Source organism: Strongylocentrotus purpuratus, unplaced genomic scaffold, assembly GCF_000002235.5.
Source record: "Strongylocentrotus purpuratus isolate Spur 01 unplaced genomic scaffold, Spur_5.0 spur5_scaffold_17, whole genome shotgun sequence".
NCBI classification, from domain to species: Eukaryota; Metazoa; Echinodermata; class Echinoidea; order Camarodonta; family Strongylocentrotidae; genus Strongylocentrotus; species Strongylocentrotus purpuratus.
Genome location: NW_022145602.1, coordinates 11,557,430 through 11,581,012, shown reverse-complemented (window position 1 = coordinate 11,581,012; position 23,583 = coordinate 11,557,430). Strand labels below are relative to the sequence as shown.

Genomic DNA, 23,583 nt, shown 5'->3' with positions numbered 1-23,583 from the left:
TCCAACAATCCCCAATCTGCCTCTGTAGACTTTTGACTACTTTCTGTTTTTCAGCATCTACCAGAGAGTCGTGAGCGATGTTACCAGGCGCTCTACACTGTGAATCGAATGATGAATGCTTGTTCAGCTGATCAACCTCAAACTTACCAAGCCGCTAGAGATATCTGCAAAAAGTTCCTTGAGCAAAGGAACGGAGACTCGGCTCATACCATCCATGCGATTGCCAATGCTCATATTGATTCAGGTGAGTCGAGCTGTTGCTGTAATTCCCCCGTCTTTTGTGAATCGAGTCTTGTGTTGTGCGCTGGAAATGATATGTATTAGCCTGTTGACTACTGAATCCTCTTATTCCCATAGGCTTAACACAGGGACCACCAGGTTCCCATAGGCTTAACACAGAGACCACCAGGTTCCCATAGGCTTAACACAGGGACCACCAGGTTCCCATAGGCTTAACACAGGGACCACCAGGTTCCCATAGGCTTAACACAGAGACCACCAGGTTCCCATAGGCTTAACACAGGGACCATCAGGTTCCCATAGGCTTAACACAGGGACCACCAGGTTCCCATAGGCTTAACACAGGGACCACCAGGTTCCCATAGGCTTAACACAGGGACCATCAGGTTCCCATAGGCTTAACACAGGGACCACCAGGTTCCCATAGGCTTAACACAGGGACCACCAGGTTCCCATAGGCTTAACACAGGGACCACCAGGTTCCCATAGGCTTTACACAGGGACCACCAGGTTCCAGTAAGCAATGGGTTAAAACTGAAGTTGAGTTCAGGGCCCTGTTTTACAAACATTTGATATTAATTGCAACTCATTTGCGATTGATATTAAAGGTAAAGACCAGTATTGGAAATGCCCCAATTTCAAAAAATGAAATGGAATTAGCTCTCATTACCAATCATGTGAAAGAATATGTTTTGACTAATACATGATGATACAAAATTTGCCGGGAAACCGCCTACTAATTCATATATTTGGTAAATTTGTTTCTCTCATGGTCTGTGAGAGATATAGGGTAGTACCATATACATCTTTCTGTGTATAGTGCTTGTAACTTTACGAAGAATGGGCCAAATTTCTTATCATTTTGATGATTCCAGAACCTTGCAGATGCTAGATGCTAGATGATCAACCTTTTCTGATCGATTCCACAACGTTTCTTTCACAATGCAATCGCATGACCATAACTGGTCTTTACCTTTAATTGCACCTATGTACATGAGAGATAGGAGACTGTGAAGTTCTTGCAATTGATTTGGATTAATAGCAACTCTTCTTAAGATGGGGCCCTGGTTATGCAATTTCATTGTGAAAAAGAGTGTATCAAAGTGATGGGAAAAGGTTAATCCTGTACGTAGCACATATATAGTTGTGTATACAATAAGGTTTTGGAATCATCAGAATGATAAGAAATTTGGCCCAGTCTTTTTAAAAGTCGCATGTCTGTACACGGAAATGTGTTAAAGGCCCACTGCACTACTAGTAGCTACTTGCGCCCTCTATATAACAAACCATGCCTAATCGGTGACCATTGGTCCCCCATGATCCTCTTTTTCTTATGTTAACTGAGAGCTGAGTTGATGAGATAACAACCTGTCCAGTGACCTTGCAGGGCAGTCTAATCCCTCCTGTAAACTATGGCAGATACGCTTTAAGGGGACTACACAAATATGTGACGTGAAAGTGAGGTCCAAATTACCTACATATTTCATGTCTTTTTCTCAAAATGATGAAAGAGTATCTGAAGAACCATATTTTTCTTTTTCTTAGCCTGGCTATGGCCTTATGCCGAGACCAAGAGGAAAGTAGCCAGGACCTGGTCCAATGTTCTAAGTCTCGCTGAGGACTACCCTCAACTCAACTTTGCCTTCTCACAGGTGAGAGGTCAAAGGTTGAATCAATCACAAGCAAGCATGACTGCTCAGAGGAAAGTAGGAAGATATTATGTGCAGTAAAACTGAAGATAAATGAATAATATTAGCAACAACGATTATGATAATAATACTTATAAAGCAGGAATTACTGAGGATCATCCTCTTCAAACTTGCCTTGATGCAGGTAAGAGGACAAAGGAAAATCATGTTTGTTTAGATTTCTATATCTATATTTGCAATTTCTTCGAAAATCGAATGGCAGGAAGAGATGAGCTTAACACAACATACTCAAAGAGAAAGTTTGTTTTAGAAAAAAATGCAATCATTGCTGTGCATCTAGAATTTAGTTCTCAAAATTTAGTTGTGTATATTGGATGGTGTTCGAATGATTTCTCATACCATTAATAGGTTTATGTTTCTATTATGGAAATACTGTGTAAACTACTTGAGTCTTTAATGTGACCAAAACTATTTTCCATGTTGAATGTACATTGGACCAATAAATGAATGAAAACTGAAATAATGATAATACTCAGTTTTTATATAGCTCTTATTGCAAACAGTAAGCGCTTCCAAACTTGGAAGTTATTACCCCGGCTTTAGCTGTGCTGCCATTACGGCGCTCTAGCATTTGAAAGAATTAATTCCTGCCAGGTACCCATTTACATCGCCTGGGTTGAGTGTGGCAAATGCAGATCCATGTCTTGCCAAAGGACATTAGTGCCGCGGCGGGTCTTGAACTGCGGACCTTGTGATTGACAGAAATGAAACGAATTATCCTATCCTATTCTTGGTTCTCATGCAGGCTCAGCAGTTTCAATGGGTAAAAACCGACTACCCGTCGCTCTACAAGAAGATACAGGAAATGGCCAAGACAGGGCGATTCATCCCTGTAGGTGGATGCTGGGTGGAGATGGATGGGAATCTGCCGAGCGGGGAATCCTTCGTCAGGCAGCTGCTCTATGGACAGAGGTTCTTCAAGGAAGAGTTTGGGAGCTACTGTACAGAGGTGAGTGGAGGAATTATAATAATGATGATGATGATGATGATGATGATGATGATGATGATGATGATAATGATCATGATAATTATAGTTGCATTTGTGTCGCGCTTGATACAAAGTTCCTATGTACTTTTGAAAACATTTTCAACAGTTATTTATAGGAAATATTATTGAGGGCAAATGTTGTAAAGTATCACCTGTGGAAAAAAAATGTTGATTATTAAAAAAAAAAAGGATAATTAATTTTGTGATATATATTTCATGTGTATAATTCATGTGTTTTTCTTTGTAATCAATATAATTATGTGTTTCTTATGTATGTATTATTCAATTAGGCGAGGCGTCAAAAATAAATATACCAGCCAGCGGCAGCTAACTGCACTTGTGCGTCCTGGCTGCATTTTTTAAATTAGCTCAGCCGACTACCGCTGGCGGTAGGAAATGGCATTCAAAAGCATGCGCCGGCTGCCGCCTTTCGAATGGAAACCGAGCCTTAGATCCCAGCCTGGCGCAAGCCGGCTGGGCTAATAAGTGAAAAATAATTGCCCCAGCCAGGCTTCGGCTGTAATTGCAGCCTCGATGCGCCAATACGTGAGGCGGCAGCCTGCTGGTATCGATATTTTTGACGCCTCGCCTTAATAAATGATGGAAAAAAAAAGGTATGTACTTGACATTGTAATGACGGTATTATCACTCTGGTCACTGTATCCAATCTCTAATCTTCATGTGATAGTGCACACGCTCCACTCCCTGGGTATTATGCTAGCCAGGCACCATTTTACGAGCGCACACATGCCAATCAAATTAACATTAACCATCGCTTCCGACCGGGTACCACATCTAGTTGATTTACAATCATACAATCAGGTAGGCAATAAATATATCGTAATTTGGACTATGGTGCTTGCCTCTTCTGGATAAAAGGAGTTGATAGGCAAAGACAAATGTGAATGGCAAAATGTTTTCCATTTCACTTCAGCTCCCTTTAGATATCATCACTGAGCCGGTAATATGCTGTTTCATAATGTAATCAAATTTAATGCACAAATCTTTGTTAAGTACCTAGTTACAAATAATTTCATTCACCTATTATGAATAGTTGTGTTTTAATAGTCAATACATTAATTGTTGCTAGGTGGAACAAACATTACGGCTTGTAATACCTAACACCACATGATGTATGCAATTCGCATACTGATTACTGTACATGCTGTTATTTTCGCATGATTAATTTTTTTCACGCTGAGCGACCTTAAAACATATTCATGGGTTCTTAAATTTGCATTGCACACTTCAATCCATTGTTCAAAACTCGCTTAAGAAATCATGCTTATATTTTTATTAGTTCTAAATTCGCGCTTGCCAATCTTAGCTCGAAATCTGTGAATATTTCTACTTTTACAGTATTGAAATACAATTATTCGTCACAGGTGAATACAAAAATGTGTAACATGGCACTTAACAAAGATTTGTGCACTACGTATATATGATTACTTTTCGCAAATGGTCTGTTAAGCCATACATACATGTGTGTCCCTTCTCTCTGTACAGTATTGGCTACCAGACACGTTTGGTTACTCCGCCCAGCTGCCTCAGATCTTAGCCGGTGGAGGAATGAAGAGGTTTGTCACTCAGAAGATGAGCTGGTGTCTCGTCAACAAGTTCCCTGTAAGTGGCTGCAAAAATATGCATAATTTGCCTCATTATTTAGATCTCTATCAGTTTCTGTCGTTTTCTCATGTTAATTTGTTCTGTAATTATGTCATTCTTTTCATTATTTCGATCTCTATCAATTTCTGTTGTTTTCTCATTTTAATTTATTCTGTTATTATTTGTCTTGTTCTTTTTTTTATTGTGTCATTTATTATCTCTTATTCTTGCCCCCCTGCCCCCACTGTCTACCCCATGTCGGACTCTCTCTTGGTCAGTTGATTGGTCTACCTCCCCCCTCTCTCTCTCTCTCTCTCTCTCTATCACTCTCTCCATCTATCTCTCCATCTATCTCTCTGTCTCTCTGTCTCTTCTTCCCTCAATCTTTTATTCTTCCTCTCTTACACCCCTCCAATTTCTCTGCGTCCCTCTCTTGACCAATTTATTGATTTACCTCTCTCTTTTTCTTTTCCCTCCTTCCCCCACTCGTTCGCTCTCTCTCTCTCTCTCTCTCTCTTTCTTTCTCTTTCTCACTCTTTCTCTCTCTTTCTCTCTCTTTCTCTTTCTTTGTCAGTCTCTGTTTTACTTTATGTTTCCCCCTACTGCTAAGAAAGCATGTGTATGCTTGAAAGTAAGCAACCAGGGGACTGACGGCTTTAAGTCCTCTCTGAGGGACTTGGAATTGAGGATTAATGCCTGACTTTTAATAAAGCATGTGTATGCTTGTAAGTAAGTAAGTAACCAAGGGACCGATGGCTCTAAGTCGTCTCCGAGGGACTTGATAATGAGGATTAATGCCTTACCAAAGGACACTAAGGCATCGACATGGTTTTAAACCCTGGACCTCTCGGTTACGAGACCACTGCTCTACCACTGAGCCATCGGGCCTCCCTCTCTCTCTCTCTCTCTCTCTCTCTGTCACAAACTATTTTCCCTCTCTTTCTCTTACAGCACAGTACCTTCTGGTGGCAAGGTATAGACGGGACAAAGTGCCTCGCTCACTTCCCTCCTACAGACACGTACCATGCTAGGGTCAAAGTGGAAGAAGTGAGTAAAGTTCCTTCTTCAAGTGGACTTCTTCAAGATTAAAACATACATAGAAAAGCAATAAATGTACAATTGTATTCAAATTAGTATACAATGTTAGTTATTTACACATGCGAATAAATACATTGACATACCGGTATATATATATATATATATATATAGTAGCTTCTCAAGATTAAAACATACATAGAAGACAGTGCTACTCAAAGCAATAAATGTATAATTGTATTCAAATTAGTAGTCAATGTTAGTTATTTACATACCGGTACATGTACATGCAAATTAATACATTAATACATGACAAATGCACTTTTGTTCTTTTCTCTCTTATCTACATGAATATATGCCTGGCTTAGGTTCTCAATTTTCAACATGTTTTTTTTTTAATCGTACCTCTCCTCATACTGATTATTCACATCTCTTTTTCTATTTGCCATTTATTTATTTTGTCTGCCTTGTGCCATTGTGTTTCATGACCTCTTGGGGAACGATTATGTTTATTTATTATTTTATGACCTGCAATCGTTTCATCCGTCAGTCATGACCTAGTAAATGGTTCGCAATCTTAAAAAATAATGTGACTGGGAGTCGTTTATTAATGTCGTGGTTGCAGAGGTGCGTTACGACACCAGGGCATCAAAATGACATGGTGACTCAAATCATTGTTTGTTTTTCCTATTTAAACTAATGAGCATCTGTACATACTTGATATCTTTTAATGATATATACTTAAAAATATAGATAAAAATATTCGGGGGAAATTTTTAAAACAAGGCCACCATGGGCTTTTCCTTTGTTCTCCTATTTCATTTAAAGTTATTGTATAAACCGGACGTTCTCTGCCTTTGTATGTTTATATGCTTTTGCTGTGTTTTTTATGAAAAGAAAATGAACAAACGAATGAAGGAACTTTGTTCAATAGAAGAGCTGCCTCTCTCATCAAATAGTTTGTATAATGATGCTTTTTCTTTGCAGTGTCTGAAAAAAGCTAAGAATAATCAAGAAAAAAAAACATTGTGACCACAGCCAAAGGCTCTATGGTTTTGGAAGCAGGGATCTTTAAGCTCATGAAATAGTTTTCCTATTTCACTCAAAAATTATCATAAAATAGTTTTGTATTATGCTGCTTTTCCTTTGCAGGGTCTTGAAAAAAACTAAGAATAATCACGACAAAAATCATTCTGACCACAGCCATATAGGCTCTAAGGCTTTGGAAACAGGGATCTTATAGCTCATGAAATAGTTTTACTATTTCACTCATAACCATTAGATATTTTATATAACAATGCTTTTTCTTTGCAGTGTCTGAAAAACTAAGAACAATCAAGACAAAAATCATTCTGACCACAGCCTTAGGCTCTAAGGCTTTGGAAACTGACATCTTTTAGCTCATAAAACAGTTTTACTATTTCACTCATAACCATGAAATAGTTTTGTATAACGATGCTTCTCCTTTACAGTGTCTGAAGAATGCAAATAACCATCAAGACAAATAATACACCGATCACATCCTCATGGTCTATATATGGCTTTGGAAAAGGAGGATCTTTTAGCTCATTAAATAATTCTACTTTTTCACTCATAATTTTGTATTATGATGCTTTTCCTTTGCAGTGTCTGAAGAATGCATCGAACCATCAAGACAAAGGACGCTCAGATCACAGCCTCATGCTCTATGGATTCGGGGACGGGGGAGGTGGACCAACGTGAGTCATAATTCAATCCCTGCTCAGGCATACAGGGCCCTGTCTTATAAACCATTGCGATTGATCTGGACCCTGTTTCATGAAACTTGATATCAATAACAAGTTACAAGCTACTGTTATAAGCTACTGAAATCAAGACATCTGATTGGCTGAGAGCAAATTTGTCTTAGAAATTGAGCATTTTGTATAGATATAAAGTTTTATGAAACAGGGCCCCTGGATCAATATTGAAAGTCCTTCAAGCAATCCCAATCTTTCTTAAGTTAAGATTTGAGATTGATATTGAGTTGTGAATGATTTAAACCAATTACAATCTTTCCCATATTTGATCTTGTGGAGGAATATTTAAAGGAATGACTATTATTTGGCCCTCATGCAGAGTCATGTTATGAACCCTAGATTCCTGTGTACTTCCTGAAACCGTCCATAAAAACATAGAAATACTGTGTATCCCTATTTTGCATCTATAGGGAGATCTGTAGAAAAAATTGCTTTAGAAGATTAATTGGAGCATTAAGTGGATCCAGAATTCAAATTGTGTTTCAAATTTAAGTGGTTTTTTTCAAATTGCCCTTGGAGCAGATAACACCAGACTAGATGTCAACTAATCTATAATGATCCACCCTGTCCTGACCTTTGACCTTTGACCTTCTGATGACAGGAATGACATGCTGGAGCGGATGCAGAGATTGGAGGATGTGGACGGCATCCCGAGGGTCAAACCGTCCACCCCGAATGAATTCTTTTCAGCCATAGAGAAAGATGCAGGCAACCTATGTACATGGGAAGGAGAGCTGTACCTGGAGTTACATCAGGGAACCTTCACCACACAGGCAGAGGTAAGGTTGACACCCCTATATTGTGAATGGACCAATCCACTTTTAGTAAGAGGACATCACACCCTGGACTCATGCATTTGGCTTGATGGGGGAGATAAATCATATGTGCCTCAAGCATTTCAACCTCTTTTTTTAAATTCAATTAAAGTGAAGTGCACCAGTATGCAATTCTATGTGAATTGCGTCAATTAGGCAGAGGTGAGAATTTCCCCCTGTATCGTGAATGAACTAGGCCACTTTTTAGTAGGAGAAGATTGTATTATAGACACATACATTTTGCTTGATAGGGGAGTTTAATCATATTTGCCTCAAACATGACATTTTTTGTTCGTAAAATTAACATCACCAGCTGCACACAAATCTATATACATGTAAACTGCTATTTTTTAAATTAACTAAATAGATGGTCAATTGTTTCTTATCGTACATTTTATTTTACTGTAGGAGTACTCACTATTCTCAAGACATGTTTTATGGAAACTATTGGTGATTTGAATGAAAATTGCAATACACATTCCATGTAGTAAGATTCCTGAACTCTATCAAATCCCATTATCCCGTATCAGCCTTTCATTGTTAAATGAAGCAAGTTTCAGTGTAGGAATATATCTTCGAAATTGATGTTCTCTCTAATATCTCACTCTGTTTTCTGTTATTTCTCTCATATCTCTCTGCTCTACCTTTCTCTCTCCTGAATCTCCCTTCTCTTTTGCTTTCCTCTCTCTCCTGTACTATGTTGCCTCTTATTCTGTCTTTTTTTTCATTATCTTTCTCTACTCATCACTATGCATATTACCCCTACCCTGTACTCTACCTCACCCTCTATCTCTCTGTCTTGCCCTCCCTCTCCCTTACCTCCATTCCCTCTCTCTCTCTCTCTCTCCTCTCTCCCGTCTCCCCTCTTGCCCTCTCCTTTCTCCCCTCCCCCTCTCTCTCTTTCTTGCCCTCTTTCTCCCCCTCCCTCTACCGGTATTCCAACTCTCTCTCTCTCCCTTCCTCGCACCCCCTCTCTATTTCTCCCTCTTTCTCCCCTCCCCTCTCCCCTCTTCTCCACCTCCTCTCTCTCCCCTCTCTCTCTCCTCTCTCTCTCCTCTCTCTCTCCTCTCTCCCCCTCTCAATAGATAAAGCGCCTGAATAGAAAGCTAGAGCACAAGTTTCAGCAGATAGAGTTTCTCTCAGTCCTTCAACCCATCGGTAAAGAAGTCTTGACCCAGAAGACCATCTCAGAGAAATGGAAGAGGCTTCTCCTTCATCAGTTCCATGATGTTCTACCCGGGAGCTGCATTAGAGAGGTACATGTAACGATAAAGATGAAATTGATATTAATGATTGGTATGATAGTCATGGTCATGACGATGATAATGATGATGATGATGATGGTGATAATGATGAAGATGATGGTGGTGGTGATGATGATGGTGATGGTGATGGTGATGATGATGATGGTGATGATAATGATGGTGTTGATGATGAGGATGGTGATGATGATGGTGATGATGATGATGGTGATGATGATGATGATGATGGTGATGATGATGATGATGGTGGTGGTGATGATGGTGGTGATGATGGAGGTGATGATGATGGTGATGATGGTGGTGATGATGATTGTGATGGTGATGATGATGGTGGTGGTGATGATGGTGGTGATGATGAAGGTGATGATGATGGTGATGATGGTGGTGATGATGATGAATATGATTGTGATGGTGATGATGGTGATGGTGATGGCGATGGTAATGATGATGATGATGGTGATGGTGATGGTGATGGTGATGGTGATGATGGTGATGATGGTGAAGATGATGGTGATGGTGATGATAATGATGGTGTTGATGATGATGGTAATGATGATGGTGATGGTGATGGTGATGGTGATGATGATGGTGATGATGATGATGATGGTGATGAAGGTGATGATGATGATGATGATGGTGATGAAGGTGATGATGATGATGATGATGGTGGTGATGATGGCGATGATGGTGATGCTGATGAAGATGATGATGATGATGGTAATGATGATGATGATGATGGTGATGATGATGATTTATGGGGATGATCGATGGATGGATATCACATGAAATATTTTCTGATTGTCTGATTGTCGTTTGTTTGTATTCTATTTCCAGGTAGTAGAGGATGCCCTAGGTGACATGCAAGCCTTGATCAAGGAGCTGGATACGGAGAAGAAGAATCTTGTCAAAGCTCTGTCGACACACACTAAGGTGAGGTTCATCCACCTACAGCCTTTTCACACACAGCTAAAATTCTATAAACATGACTAGTATAAACGTGTTTCGAACGTGTTTAAACTAATCACGAGCCTTTCACACACAGAAATTTTGTTGCGATCGTTAATAGTTTCGTGATTAACTACTGCTCGTAAAATGCGCAGTAGTGCCATTGCGCATTGAAGGTCATGTCATGTCAATCAAAGCGCACGCTCCATCCAGTTTAAACACGTTTAAACACGAATTTCCTGTCACACACAAAATGTCAAGCTCTCTAGATACGAACTTCGTATCTGCAGCCTGCTTTTAGGGGCGTATGGATCGCGACTTCGTATCTATCCCAACATCGTATAAACGATGTTCACACTGGGAAATTTTGTCTATAAACATGTTTAAAACTGTTGAGTGATTCTAATCATCTCTAGATACGATGAATTTTAGCTGTGTGTGAAAAGGCTGCTAGACTTGTTCTTATTTATGTTTTATTGATTTAAAATAGAATCACAATATTTATTTAATTAGAGAGTCATTGAAATTCAACAGTAATACAATACATGAGATAAGAGAATTGAATGTCTGAATGTTGGTATAATCACACAATGATGAAAGATAGATTTAGCAGTGTTGCCAATTTAAAGAAAAGGTCAGTCAATCTGTTTGATTGTGTTTTGGACAATGCCAAAATGACTTTATGAATAAACCAGTATTTCTTTAATGCCACAAGTTGTGCTGATGTTTTATTGATCCAGTTTGACTTACAACCAATCAAGTGTACTCATTTATTCTTCATTCAATCTCTTGTAATCTCATGTAGGGTGGAAAGCCATCATCAAAGGGCGGGTCAAAGGTCATTTCTAACAACCTGAGTTGGGATCGCACAGAGGTAATTGACCTCCGTCAGAGTTCAACGACCAGTGAGGCAGGGTCAAGCATCGATGGTCCTACGCAGGCCAAGAAGACTAAGCGGATGAAAAATGAATCTGAAGCAGAGAAGAAATTTGGTGAGTGAAGCAAGTGCAGTATTATTAGTAGTGTTCTGTAATAGCTGTATAGGCCCAATGACCTTTGTCTAGGCAAGTCCAAGATATTTGGTGATATGCTGTCCCGTAATAACAGCTCTGGTCACCATCCCAGGCATGTCATTGTCCGCCCGTTGCTCAGTGCTCTTTAGCCTCCAAGCCGTTCATCCATATTTATTTAACTGATGTTTAAGTTTCATTACCTAAAGAACTATGTTATGTTGAACTGTATTATGTATATGTCTGTTTATCCAATACTTGAATTACTGTTTATATAAGATTTGAATTCCTGTTTATCTAAGATTTAAGTTTAATTACTTGTAGAAAAATAATATCTGTTGAACTGTTTTGTGTAATCTGCATATTCATTTTTGTCGCGCCTTGATCAGAAATTTCGGATACATGCGCGCTATAAATTTATATTATTATTATTATCCTTGCTCAGATCAAAGCTTTCATTGATAGGTTAAAGAGCTGAATTTCCCAAGAAGTAGTCCTAGACCCAAAGATCCATCAAAGACAATATCCCAAGATGTAGGCCTAGTCCTACACCCAAAGATATAGCAAAGGCAATATCCCAAGACTCAGTCCTTGGCCCAAAAATATTTTTTAAAAGACATCTTTGTTCATCTTCATGCAGGGTTATGATAATGTTATTCTATTATTGGGTGTAATCTTGACAGTCTAACAACAATTGTTACAGTTTTTTTTTTTTTTTGATATGTGTAGTTCTCATGGGAAAAAAATACTGGGGCTCAGGGCGAATTCAACCCTGAGATGCCAAAAAGAGTCCCCCAAAATTAGAGCCCCCACAAATTTGTATAGAGTTCAATGCAAAACAAATTTATGAGTGTAATTTTCATGCAAGCAAGCTTGGAAAGTAGCCCCAGAAATTTTTTAATATTTTTATATCCTGGTAGCTCTAGTCACCATTCCTGCCATGTCCGTGTCGACCGTTGCTCAGTGCTCCGTAGCCCCCAAGCCCTTCGTTCCTGCTCAGATCAAATCTTTCAACAATGGGTACAAGCTGTGGAATGAACACCTGGTGGCCTTTGTAGACTCCTGCGGAAGATTGACCCAGATGAATCTGAGTGAGCCTGGCTGGCAGACCAGAGGAACTGAACCTGTCTATCAGAAACCGTTAGTAATATTTGTTTATTCAGGCTTCTTCAGATTTGACATAATACCCCACCTCAAAAACCGTCGCTGCAAAATTGTTTTGTTTAAATGGTGTAAAATGAAGCTTTGTGGGGATGTAAGAATTCAGAAATGCAAAGTGCACAAAGCTTAGCTACTTTATTTTGCAATCACAGTTTTATTGAGCAATTTACTGCCTCTTCCCCGCTTTGGGATGTACATTTAGTCATCCTTACCTTAAGTAAGTCTGAGATTTCCTGAGATAATCAGTTTTTTAAATAAGTGATGGCTCTGTGTATATATATAACAGGACATTTAAATATGGCCTGTGACTGCCATCTGGATATAACTATTCATTGTGTGTCTGGTTTTGTTCTTGTTTGTGTCATTGGTTTGTACAGTGATGTCATCCCTGATGGTGGTCACTATGGCAACCAGTTTGTAATGTTTGATGATGTTCCTCTCTACTGGGATGCATGGGATGTGATGGACTATCATCTGGAAACAAGGTGAACATAATCATATAATAATTGGATGGCTTTGAGTGTGATAAAAGAATATATTGCCATGAGCTATATGACTATATTTAAAGAGTCGAAGACGAGTCCAATGTTGTAATAGCAAGAGCAATTGTTCATGTATCACACAAAAACAAAGCCATATATTATCATTATTATTATCTATATCAGGCTGACTAGGAAACGAAAACAATATTGGTCAGTCATCCGGGTACTGAGCTAGAGATATTGAGTACACTGATTTATTACACCACTTGGAAGCCTTATATAGCTAATGATATAATATATCATTGTTGTAGAGTATCGCCAGAGTGCATATGTCTGCTCGATTTTACAAAACAAACGTGCAACCAACACGAAATGCCTGACTGTGTTTCTTTTAAGGCAATACGTATTAATTAAAATATTGAGAAAGGTTTAATTTTACTTATTCTATTCATATAAGCCCCTTGTCCAGCCTCTACTGTTTGCGTGTCGAGCGCCCAATCAGCCGATAAAATAAAACATCCTCAACGTTGAAAGTAGACGTAGCCATTCCTGTCATCGTGTGGACGGAAATTTGGGGGATTGCCGATCAGTGGAGAGACCGCGCTGTGTGTGTGGGACAAAAACAAAGAACGGACTGAATCTGGACTAATAAGCCCCCCAAAAGTCACCTTTCTTGTTAAACAAAGTGAATGAGTGTGCAAACACCGGAACTTCCATTTTTCCAATGACGAAATGACACCGTCACATTTTCTTGACAATATCACATTTGTCATGAGATTTTTTGGCACAGCTGCTTTCTAGAATATACATAATTAAAAGAGATCAAGCACTAGAGGAATAGAATATAATTTGTTGTCAATTTAGAGTGAAACATTAGACGTGCAGACATAGGGCTCCACTACATATATTTGTACTTTGTACATGTACATATATGAAAACTATATAAATGGACAAAAATGCTGTGAATTTTGATCGCAAAAACAATGATTTTGAATCTCTTATAAACGTATGGCAAATTTAAGGATTTTAAACAATTTTTCCTTTTCTACTCGTACACCAATCATGCTTGTTAGCACTCTGAATCAATACTTATTGAGCAAACCACAAAATGTGGAATGATTGTTGCGATAGGATTAATGTATGAAAGAACTATGATAATCTTCTTCCGCAGGAAGCCAGTGAGTGAGTGTATATCGATTGAGATTGTGGAGACCAATGCTCTTCAGGTGTGTCTGAAGGTTGGACTTAAGATCAGCGAGAGGAGTAGCATTGAACAGAGGATTGTACTCAGAGCTCATTCCAAGTACCTTGAGTTTCATACAAAGGTATGATTGCAATACAGATGAAGGTGATGGTGGTGGTGATGGTGGTTATAATGGTGATGATGATGATCGATAGATGATGATGCTGATGAAGATGGTGATGATTTTTATAGCAGTGATGAGGGTTGTGATCATAAGGGGTGGAGATGATGCTTGTAATGGTGATGGTGATAGTGATGATACTTATAATGATGGTGATGATGATATTACTTATTTTGATGATGATGGCGATGCTGGTGGTGATGATGATGGAAATGATGATGATGATGATGAAGATGGTGATGATTTTTATAGCAGTGATGAGGGTTGTGATCATAAGGGGTGGAGATGATGCTTGTAATGGTGATGGTGATAGTGATGATACTTATAATGATGATGATGATGACAGTGATGGTGGGGATAATGAGGAGGAGGAGGATGTATAATGAAGAGGAGTTTCATGATGAGTATTAAACAATTATGAAACAAATATGAAATGAGTATGAAATAATGCCTGTAGGACGCGTTTCCCAAAGACGTTCCCACAGATGTTCCCTCAGACAAAACACACATCACAGCTAATAATCACATATCATTAGATGTTTTCACACTCCGCCAGATATCGTAATGATGGGGATGAGGATGGTGATGATGATAATGGGCATAACAACATTGAGCAGAGGAATGAACTTTTGAGCTTATTCTGAAATATATCTATTATATTATGTTGTAATTGTTGCTTTGACTTAAGGTTCACTGGGACGAGTCACACAAGTTCCTGAAGGTGGAGTTCCCGGTCAATGCTCACTCGCCAGAGGCGACCTTTGACATCCAGTTCGGCCACCTAAAGAGACCTACGCACCAGAACACATCCTGGGATTGGGCTAGATACGAGGTAAAAAGAGAAAATGTAGACATTGTAATATTAAAATAGTAGTAGTAGAGGATGGCTATGAAGCTTATCAGAATATTATGTACAGTATGCGAAAACTACCAGAAGTGAGGCACAGCAAATTAAGAAATTTGGAATGCAATCGCCCCTTCCTTTTTTCTTTCTTTTTTTTAAGGAGAGGGGGGACAGGTTACTGCCAGTACATAATCTTTCTACGAACTATGTGGAATCAAGAAAATTAATAGGGGGAGGGGCATTTCATAATCAAATGTGAATATTTTTTTTTTTTTTATTCCAATATATAGTAGTGCAGAATATGTAATAATAATAATAATAATAGGCATTTCTATAGCGCCGTCTATCTAGATAATTCTATTCCGAGGCGCATTTATTATTACCCCGACTTTAGCCTAGCTGCCATCTATCCGTCTCCAGCATTTCAAGGAATTAATTCCTGCCAGTACCTATTTACATCACCTGGGTTGAGGGTGGCAAAATTGAAATCAATGTCTTGCCAAAGGACATTAGTGCCGCAGCGGGACTCGAACCGCGAACCTTGTGATCTACAGTCCGGCAACGTATCCACTCAACCACGACACCTCTATGTTACAATTTTGTGTATTTGAATATTTGTGATTGATGAAATTCCAAGGATGACGCTGCACGCGATTCTACCAAATTAAATTATAATTCTGTTCCACAGGTAGTTGGCCATAAGTGGATAGATCTATCACAGTATGACTGGGGTGTAGCTATACTCAATGACTGCAAGTATGGACACTCTGTCATTGGAAATGTCATGAGGATTTCATTGTAAGTACAGCTGGATTGTTGCTATGGCAATGATGATGAGGAGGATGAGGAGAGTATTGGTGGGAGTGGTGGTAGTGATGAAGATGAGGAGGAGGATGGTGATTGGTATGTTTCAGTCTAGATGGTGTAGCTATACTCAATGACTGCAAGTATGGACACTCTGTCATCGGAAATGTCATGAGAACTTCATTGTAAGTATACCGCTTGTTGTCATGGTAATGCCGATGAGGAGGAGGAGAATGTACATGTAGGTGGTGGTTGTAGTACAGTAGTGGTAGCGATAATGATGGTGATAGTTATCGTGATGGTGATGATGATGATGATGATGAAATTAGTGGTTGAGTTGATGATGGTGGTGGTGATGATGGTGATGATGATATTAGAGGTTGCGTTGATGATTGTGATGATGATGGTGTTGATGATGATGGTGATGATGATGATGATGATGATGAGGATGATGATATTATTGGTGGTGGTGATGATGATGATAATATTAGTGGTGGTGGTGATGACGATGATGATGATGATGATGATGATGATATTAGTGGTGGTGGTGATGACGATGATGATAATGAGGGTGGGCATGCATTAGTATGAATTGGGTGTGACCATAATAAATGACTGCAAGTATGGAAACTCTGTCATCGGCAATCATGATCCTAGATATGAGAGATGCTGCAGACAATGATTAAAATCAAGAAATGATATTAAACATCTCCCAATGAAGCCCCCCAAATTGAATATGCTAATCAGATCAAAAGCCACAATCTCTTTATGGCAATATATAAAATTTCCTTTTGCAACAAACTGTGAAATATCAATGTAGATTACCTTGAAATTCACAACTTTGATTTCTTTTTTCTCCTCAGGTTACGTTCCCCTAAGAAGCCTGACCCTGAAGCTGATATTGGTGATCATATCTTCTCATATGCCATAATGCCTCATACAGGTAAACAAACTAAGAAATGATACACCTTTCTAATGAATTGAAATATAATAGGACTAATTAAATTTTGATTGATGATAAATCATTATATTGTGATAATGGATGTTGTGGAACTTATTATTAGGAGTCTTGTTGGTTGAAACCTGGGTCATGTTTCATAAAACTAAATATCTATGTCAAATTCGCTGTCAGCCAATCAAATGCCGCGATTTCAGTAGCTTATAACAGTTATTGTAACTTGTTGTTGCTTAAAGAGAAGGTTCATTGATTTAAAAAAAACTAACTTTAATGTCATTATTGCAAAGGTGACACTTTGATTGGCTAAGGTTATCAAAAGCCAATGCTTGGAAACATTCAAAGTAATGATTATTAACAATTACAAAACGCTTAGATACAGCCCCCCCCCCCCCCCCCCCCCCCCCCCCCCGACATAGCACGTGAAAAGCTCCCCGGTCGCTGCTAATATATGACGTCACATGTTGAACATGATTTGCACTTGCAGACGATGTCCCATGACATCTCACACAATTTCAGTGCCTGTTTTGTCATCTTTTGTTCAGTTATTTCTCTTACTTCAATACCCTCAGGCGAAATGTTTAATATATTGCCTCATTCTAAACCCCATACATGGTATTATTTTGATGAAAAATGCAAGGATTAAAAAAAAAGGAATCCGTCGCTTGTAAACAAAATAAGACGCCATTGTATTTTCAGCTGCATACACCGCGGCATGTTCGGCGTTTCAAGAGGGAAAAAATGACATCCATGCTATCATTCCGGAGGTTTTTAAATTTGAAAGTGGTTTCTTTGATTGTTCATTAACCCATATCCTGTGTATTTACAAACAAAAGAATTTAGTTATCAGAATGGGGGTCATATCCCTTTTTGAATAGTGTAAAATTCCATCACATTTATATACACTAAGCTCATTATAATTTGAGAAATAAAAGCATTGCAATTATATTCATTCTTTATGGGATGTCGTCTGCTTGGGCAGGGTTGGTTCATATTGTGACAGCATTAAAACATCGTTATTTTTCCGGCGAATCTCTCGCATATCCCAGATGCTATGGAGGTTGTTTTATTTGTATTTTTATAAACCACCCGATATGTAGTTGACCTAAAACTTGCATGATGGCGATCTGTTAGCTTACCAGTTTCTAGTAATACGCTATTTGCCATATTTGTGATTTTCTATGAACCCGCACTTTAAACAGGGTCCTGCAATACACAAATCTTGAAACCTGTGTAAAACTTGTCGTACATGTATTATAAAGAGCTCTGATATAGCAAAATACCTGAGGAATAAAATGTGTTTTCCCCCTATATGACAATATAATTTTCATGGTCCCAATGTCCTAATTATAATGAGCTCCAACTGTATATTGTAGATGAAATTCTACCAATTGTAAATCATTTTCTAGGAATTTTCCTGCAAGTTCAGACTACATACATGGACATGATTTTTTGTATTATGATTGTAGTAAAAATGAGATAGAAAGAAAAGAAATATATACAATTATTACCCGTATCAGACATCTGAGTTGGTCATTTACAAAACCGTATTGCCCTAGTTTTCACTAGCAGTGGGAATGGAGGGGTATATTCTTTGTATTTTCCTTGGGTCTCCCTGCCTGTATAGACTTTGCGTGTAGAGACGAGTGAAAATATAGTCTTGTATTGACCGCGCCGTATTTTGTCATTTTCATTGCGCATCTATTAAACCTGCGCACTTTGCGCGCCCTCTATTGTGACGTAATAATCACACCAATTAAGGCACACTGTTTGCAGTGTATCAAAAATTTCGTCAAGCACTGCTGGTTGACGAAGTTTGTTCAGTTCTTTTAGACTGTCATGGTTGATTTATGTATTTGCTCTAGATGTCTGATTTGGATAACAGTAAAAACATTGACTGGCTGAACTTTCGGTAGATACCACATATATTGCCCTCATAAGATCCATATTGCCCTCGTCTATGACTCGGGGCAATATGAGTCTAGTTTGGGCAATATAATTTGTATTTCCCTCAAGGCCAGTCAATATTATATAACTATTCGCCAGTTTTTAGAGGAAAAGCAGATTGAATCATTCCTTTTCAAAATTGACTTGCTGATTATAGGTACCTACCAATCAGGAGGTGTGATCCAAGCAGCCTATGAATTCAACAACCCTATGACACTAGTGCCTGTGTCATCTGTAACAACCCTTGACCTGAGGGAGTTCCTTACCATAGCGCCCTCTTCTGTCATCATTGAGTCAGTCAAGAAGGTATGCTGTGTTTGGAAGGTTACTCCCAACATTTGCTCCAACGACAATTGCTCCTGGCTTTATTTCATCAAAAGTATTGGGTTAGGGTTAGGGTTGCAATTGGGTTTTAGGTTGGGTTTAGGGTTAGGGTTGTTATTGGGTATTAGGTTGAGTTTAGGGTTAAGGGTTAGGTATAGTGTTGGGTCCAGGGATGGAGTTAGGAATTCGGTTGGTGTAGGAAATTACTGCGGATCAATTGTTCAGCAGCATGTGTTCTCCAACTGGTTGGCAGATACAATTTCTGCAGCATCAAACTTGTTAAAAACATCATATTCCTTCAAATTTGTCCATTAGCAATTGCTATAATTGTCTAGTTCCAATTGTCTTGTACTGAAAATTATTGAATGCATCCCTCTTCTTGTTTGTTGGTGAAGGAATACATATTTTTTTTATAGATATGTCTTACTATAAGGTAGGGCACAGATGTAGTACGGATACATTATTTGGCGAAAAATGGTAGTTAATGATATTTTTTTAGTATGAAACTAATAGAGAGCAGAGAAAGCAAAGAAAATCTCAGTCCTAAAACTGTGTTTGATTAAATACAACTTTGAATCTTTTTACTGAAAATTAACAAAATTATCCCTTTTTTTTTATAACTGTCTTAAATCCCTTTTAGCTTTTACTCATACTTTCACTGATCACTTTCTATTTCCATAAAATTTGTTATTAAAGGCTTAAGGCAAGGTTTAACAGACAGTCACATGTATACGTCCTTCTCAGTATAGTGAAACATGCCTGCACGTCTGGAAGTTAATGCAATATTTACTATCCAAGGGTTGAAAATATTAACCTTAAAGTGCAAAATTTGAATGGAGTTGTCTCTCTTTTAATTCACAGTCTGAAGATCGAAACAACTGTGTGGTTATACGCTGCTATGAGGCTTACGGAGGAGAAGTAGTCGCCAAGCTAACAACCAAGTTGAAAGCAAGCAAGTTCACAAGGTAAGATAGCAAAGAAAAGAGGCAACACTTATCTGGGGAAGGTAAGAGTGGGGAATATTCGTGGATGTTGAATTTGTTATGCTTTTGCTTGAACACCAATCTTGGTGTGGATTGCACAGGTGGATATTTAGATAACAGGATAGGATGCAGATTATTGACAAGTGAAGTATCACAGAAATCATGATTTCCAGTCCAATCCAATGCAATTCAATCCTGGAATTTGTAGAAAGCCAATATCTAGTTGCCTAATCAAAGGCACCGATAAGGCTGAAAAACTATATATACTGAATATCGAGGGTTCAGTGACACAAAGACGTAAATCCATATTTTGCCTAAATGAGTATTTGATATCAAAATGTTCAGAAAAATTTAGGGCTTTCCAAGACTTAACTTCACCCAACACCCCATTGAAGTCAATGGCTAGTGAAACATAGACTTAACTCCTAAAGGCCCAAGTGCTCAGTGACACATAAACCACTTTTTCTCAAAATGGCCAAAATGGAGTTACGTCTTTGTGTCACTGACCCCTCGATATGCTGTTCATGATTCGCATGTGAAAGATGGGTGGTGACTAGTTGTAAGCAATGTGGGATAATGATGTCTTTAGTTGGGTTTTGAAAGTGAATAGCTGGTCACATGAGCAAAGATACTGAGAAAGACTCTTCCACACTCTTGGTGCGTGCAGAAGCCGCGAATGATCTATCGCCACGTGTTCATCAACTCTCAAGCAGATATTTACAAGCTGATCGCAAATTTGCTTGAGATGTACATGTTTAGGGGACCAGCATGTCTGAATTTACACACAATACACAATAAAACAATAATCTCATATCTTGAACATGAAACATTGTGATAAAAGGGTTACTGGGATGTTGATGATAATGATGACATTGTAAATAAATGATGATAATAATAAGATTGTTTAAATATATTTGATGCTTGCACCCAGTTAATAAAGATTGATCGATCTGTAATTAAAAAATAGTCAGAAAAAAAATCTTGGAACCAGCAGAATTTACTGGATGCAAGCCACAAATATGTTTAAACAATTTACATTTCTCCCAGGATGCATTACAGTTATAAAAGATAATAACGATGTCGTCAATGCTCTTGTCTCATTCTGTTTCAGGTGTAACTTCCTAGAAGAAGAAGATGTAGGATCTGGGGGATTCTTGGATGAGAGTCCATCATCGGTTAGCTTCAGACTCGGACCATTCCAGATAGCCACGATCAAGATACAACTATAAAGGCTCTTTCGGATATGGTGCAGTAAACAGCTGAATTATGTGAAATCAATCTATGACAAAAACAATCATACCTAGCATTCTATAGGCTAATGGTTAAGGGGAGATGGTAGTCCGTTTCCATGTGCAGAAAGTCATAATTTGCTGATACCAGACTTGGTGGAAATACCATGCAAGTCTGCACACTGCAAACTCGTAGTCCCATCAAGAAATACCCTGTAGACTCTCAGAGAGTCCTCGGGTGAGGGATATGTAAGATAATTAATTTTTCATATGGGATGATCGGTAGAAAATGCAGGGCATTATGTAGATTGTTATTATTGATGATATTCTTTAATAAAGGTAGAATTTCTCTGGAAAGTGATATTCAATAACGTTTGGAACTGACAATCTAGTAATGCATATCTAGGTTTTTTTTTTATCATAATACAATCATGACAGAGAAGTTCAAAAATTGCTTTTCTGTTTAAGAATTTGGTTTTGATCAAGTACAATTTTCTCATAGTGATACTACAGTATTTTATTGTTTTCTTCCCAGACCAGAGCTGAATCGCTTTCCACTCCTATGTATTTTTTCAACTGTTTCACTCAAGATTTTATGATATTGCTGAATCTGTTGAAATCGATTTTGAATACAACTCTGGCAATATCATCTAGGCTATATACATCAAAACAAATCTATAATGTGCAAGTGATTTTGTAGGCATTCCATTAATGTGCTGTGACAGCTTCATCTGTTTACAAGTTCAAGAATTTCCGAGTCTCCCTTATTTTGTTTGAGGACAATGGATTCCGATTGTATCGACAAACTTTTTTAAAAAGTGATATGTTATTTTTAAAGTAGCCCAATCATGTGAAGCAATGTGTGTAGCACTTTGTAACTGCAAGGAAATGTATTATATCAAATACCGTTTGGTTTTGATTGGATACTTTAATGTGGATGTAAAAGACTTTATACAGTGTTGAACAGCTAGCAAAGATTTAAAACAATTGAGTATGCTTGCTTGTGTTGTATTTTGTATTGTCATTAGTTTCCAGTTCGTGTTGTAGACAATTATGAGAATATCTGTTATATCCACTTTTAAAGTGAATAAAAAACATATTTCTGCCAAAACAAGATGAAGATGAAAGTTATATTAAATAATTGTTGTACTGCACTTAGGGGAGCCTTCCAAAGTTGCGACTGTGCCCGGACGCGTCGGGGCGCGATGAATAGAACAGTCGCGTCTCAAGAGACGCATTGAGGCGCAAAGGGGCGCGAAGGGGCGCAATAGTCACCCTCACCTGATTCTTGCATATGAAAAGAAACTGTCTATTGTTGGTATAAACCCGCTCTATTCTTCTTGCGCCCTTTTGCGCCCTACCAGGCGATGGAAGATTATCTTTCCCGTCATTGTTCTCGCTCGGGATGCGCTGTACAGCTTAAACTTGATATATAGAAAGTATTTGTCGGCCAAAGCCTGTCTTCCCCTCCTCCGGTTCTCGTTCTGATAAACATTCCATTGTTTGTAAAAACTTGATGTATTCTTCTCGCGTCGCGATCTATTCTTCTCGCGCCGTTTTGCGTCGTAACGGGCGGGGTATTATCTTCCCAATCATTGTGGAAGCTTTGCGATGTACATTGCTACAGCACAGCATGAACTTGTCTGGTGGGAGCGTCTTTGTTTCGGGGGGCAATCAACACACTCGTTCATCTTGATCAGAATAAATTATGATTTTATTTTTGTTGGGTTTAATACGCCTCCTTTTAATTTTTGTGACGACTGTATGAAATGTGAAATAAAGATGACTATGTACGATTAATGGCTGTTTTATTGCGAGCTTGATTGTCCCCAACAACAAAATAATAAAAGACGAATGATGTGAATGAATACATGTATGCGGTTATAGTCGGCAAATTGATTACTGTTTAGGACGCTTGTTATGTTTGTAATTTGAATGATTATCAACATATTTGTATAATTCCCACATCGCGATATTATTCTAGCGTCCTAATAATGGACAAAGGAATTATCTTTCTCTCCCGTCCATGGGTGTCGATCCCGGGGGGGGGGGGGGGATGGGGGGATATATCCCCCCCCCCCCCAATATTTCAGGTGGGGGGAT

General features: G+C 38.5%; 1 protein-coding gene across 3 annotated transcripts in view; it reads left to right on the top strand.

Annotated features, from left to right (window-relative positions):
* The window catches only part of LOC583500 (alpha-mannosidase 2C1), a 31,963-nt gene extending 9,340 nt beyond the window's left edge, over window positions 1–22,623 (top strand). For all 3 annotated transcript variants that reach the window (XM_030988750.1, XM_030988751.1, XM_030988753.1), the window contains 19 exons: window positions 55–244; window positions 1,786–1,892; window positions 2,695–2,898; window positions 4,444–4,560; window positions 5,494–5,589; window positions 7,204–7,295; window positions 7,957–8,134; window positions 9,256–9,426; window positions 10,267–10,362; window positions 11,183–11,369; window positions 12,308–12,527; window positions 12,926–13,033; window positions 14,202–14,355; window positions 15,083–15,226; window positions 15,927–16,036; window positions 16,906–16,985; window positions 19,102–19,250; window positions 20,130–20,233; window positions 21,363–22,623. In XM_030988750.1, the coding sequence (XP_030844610.1) occupies window positions 55–244; window positions 1,786–1,892; window positions 2,695–2,898; window positions 4,444–4,560; window positions 5,494–5,589; window positions 7,204–7,295; window positions 7,957–8,134; window positions 9,256–9,426; window positions 10,267–10,362; window positions 11,183–11,369; window positions 12,308–12,527; window positions 12,926–13,033; window positions 14,202–14,355; window positions 15,083–15,226; window positions 15,927–16,036; window positions 16,906–16,985; window positions 19,102–19,250; window positions 20,130–20,233; window positions 21,363–21,480 (2,625 nt within the window). In that variant the 3' untranslated portion in view covers window positions 21,481–22,623. The remainder of the gene's footprint in view (window positions 1–54; window positions 245–1,785; window positions 1,893–2,694; window positions 2,899–4,443; window positions 4,561–5,493; window positions 5,590–7,203; window positions 7,296–7,956; window positions 8,135–9,255; window positions 9,427–10,266; window positions 10,363–11,182; window positions 11,370–12,307; window positions 12,528–12,925; window positions 13,034–14,201; window positions 14,356–15,082; window positions 15,227–15,926; window positions 16,037–16,905; window positions 16,986–19,101; window positions 19,251–20,129; window positions 20,234–21,362) is intronic.
* Window positions 22,624–23,583: the final 960 nt, after the last annotated feature.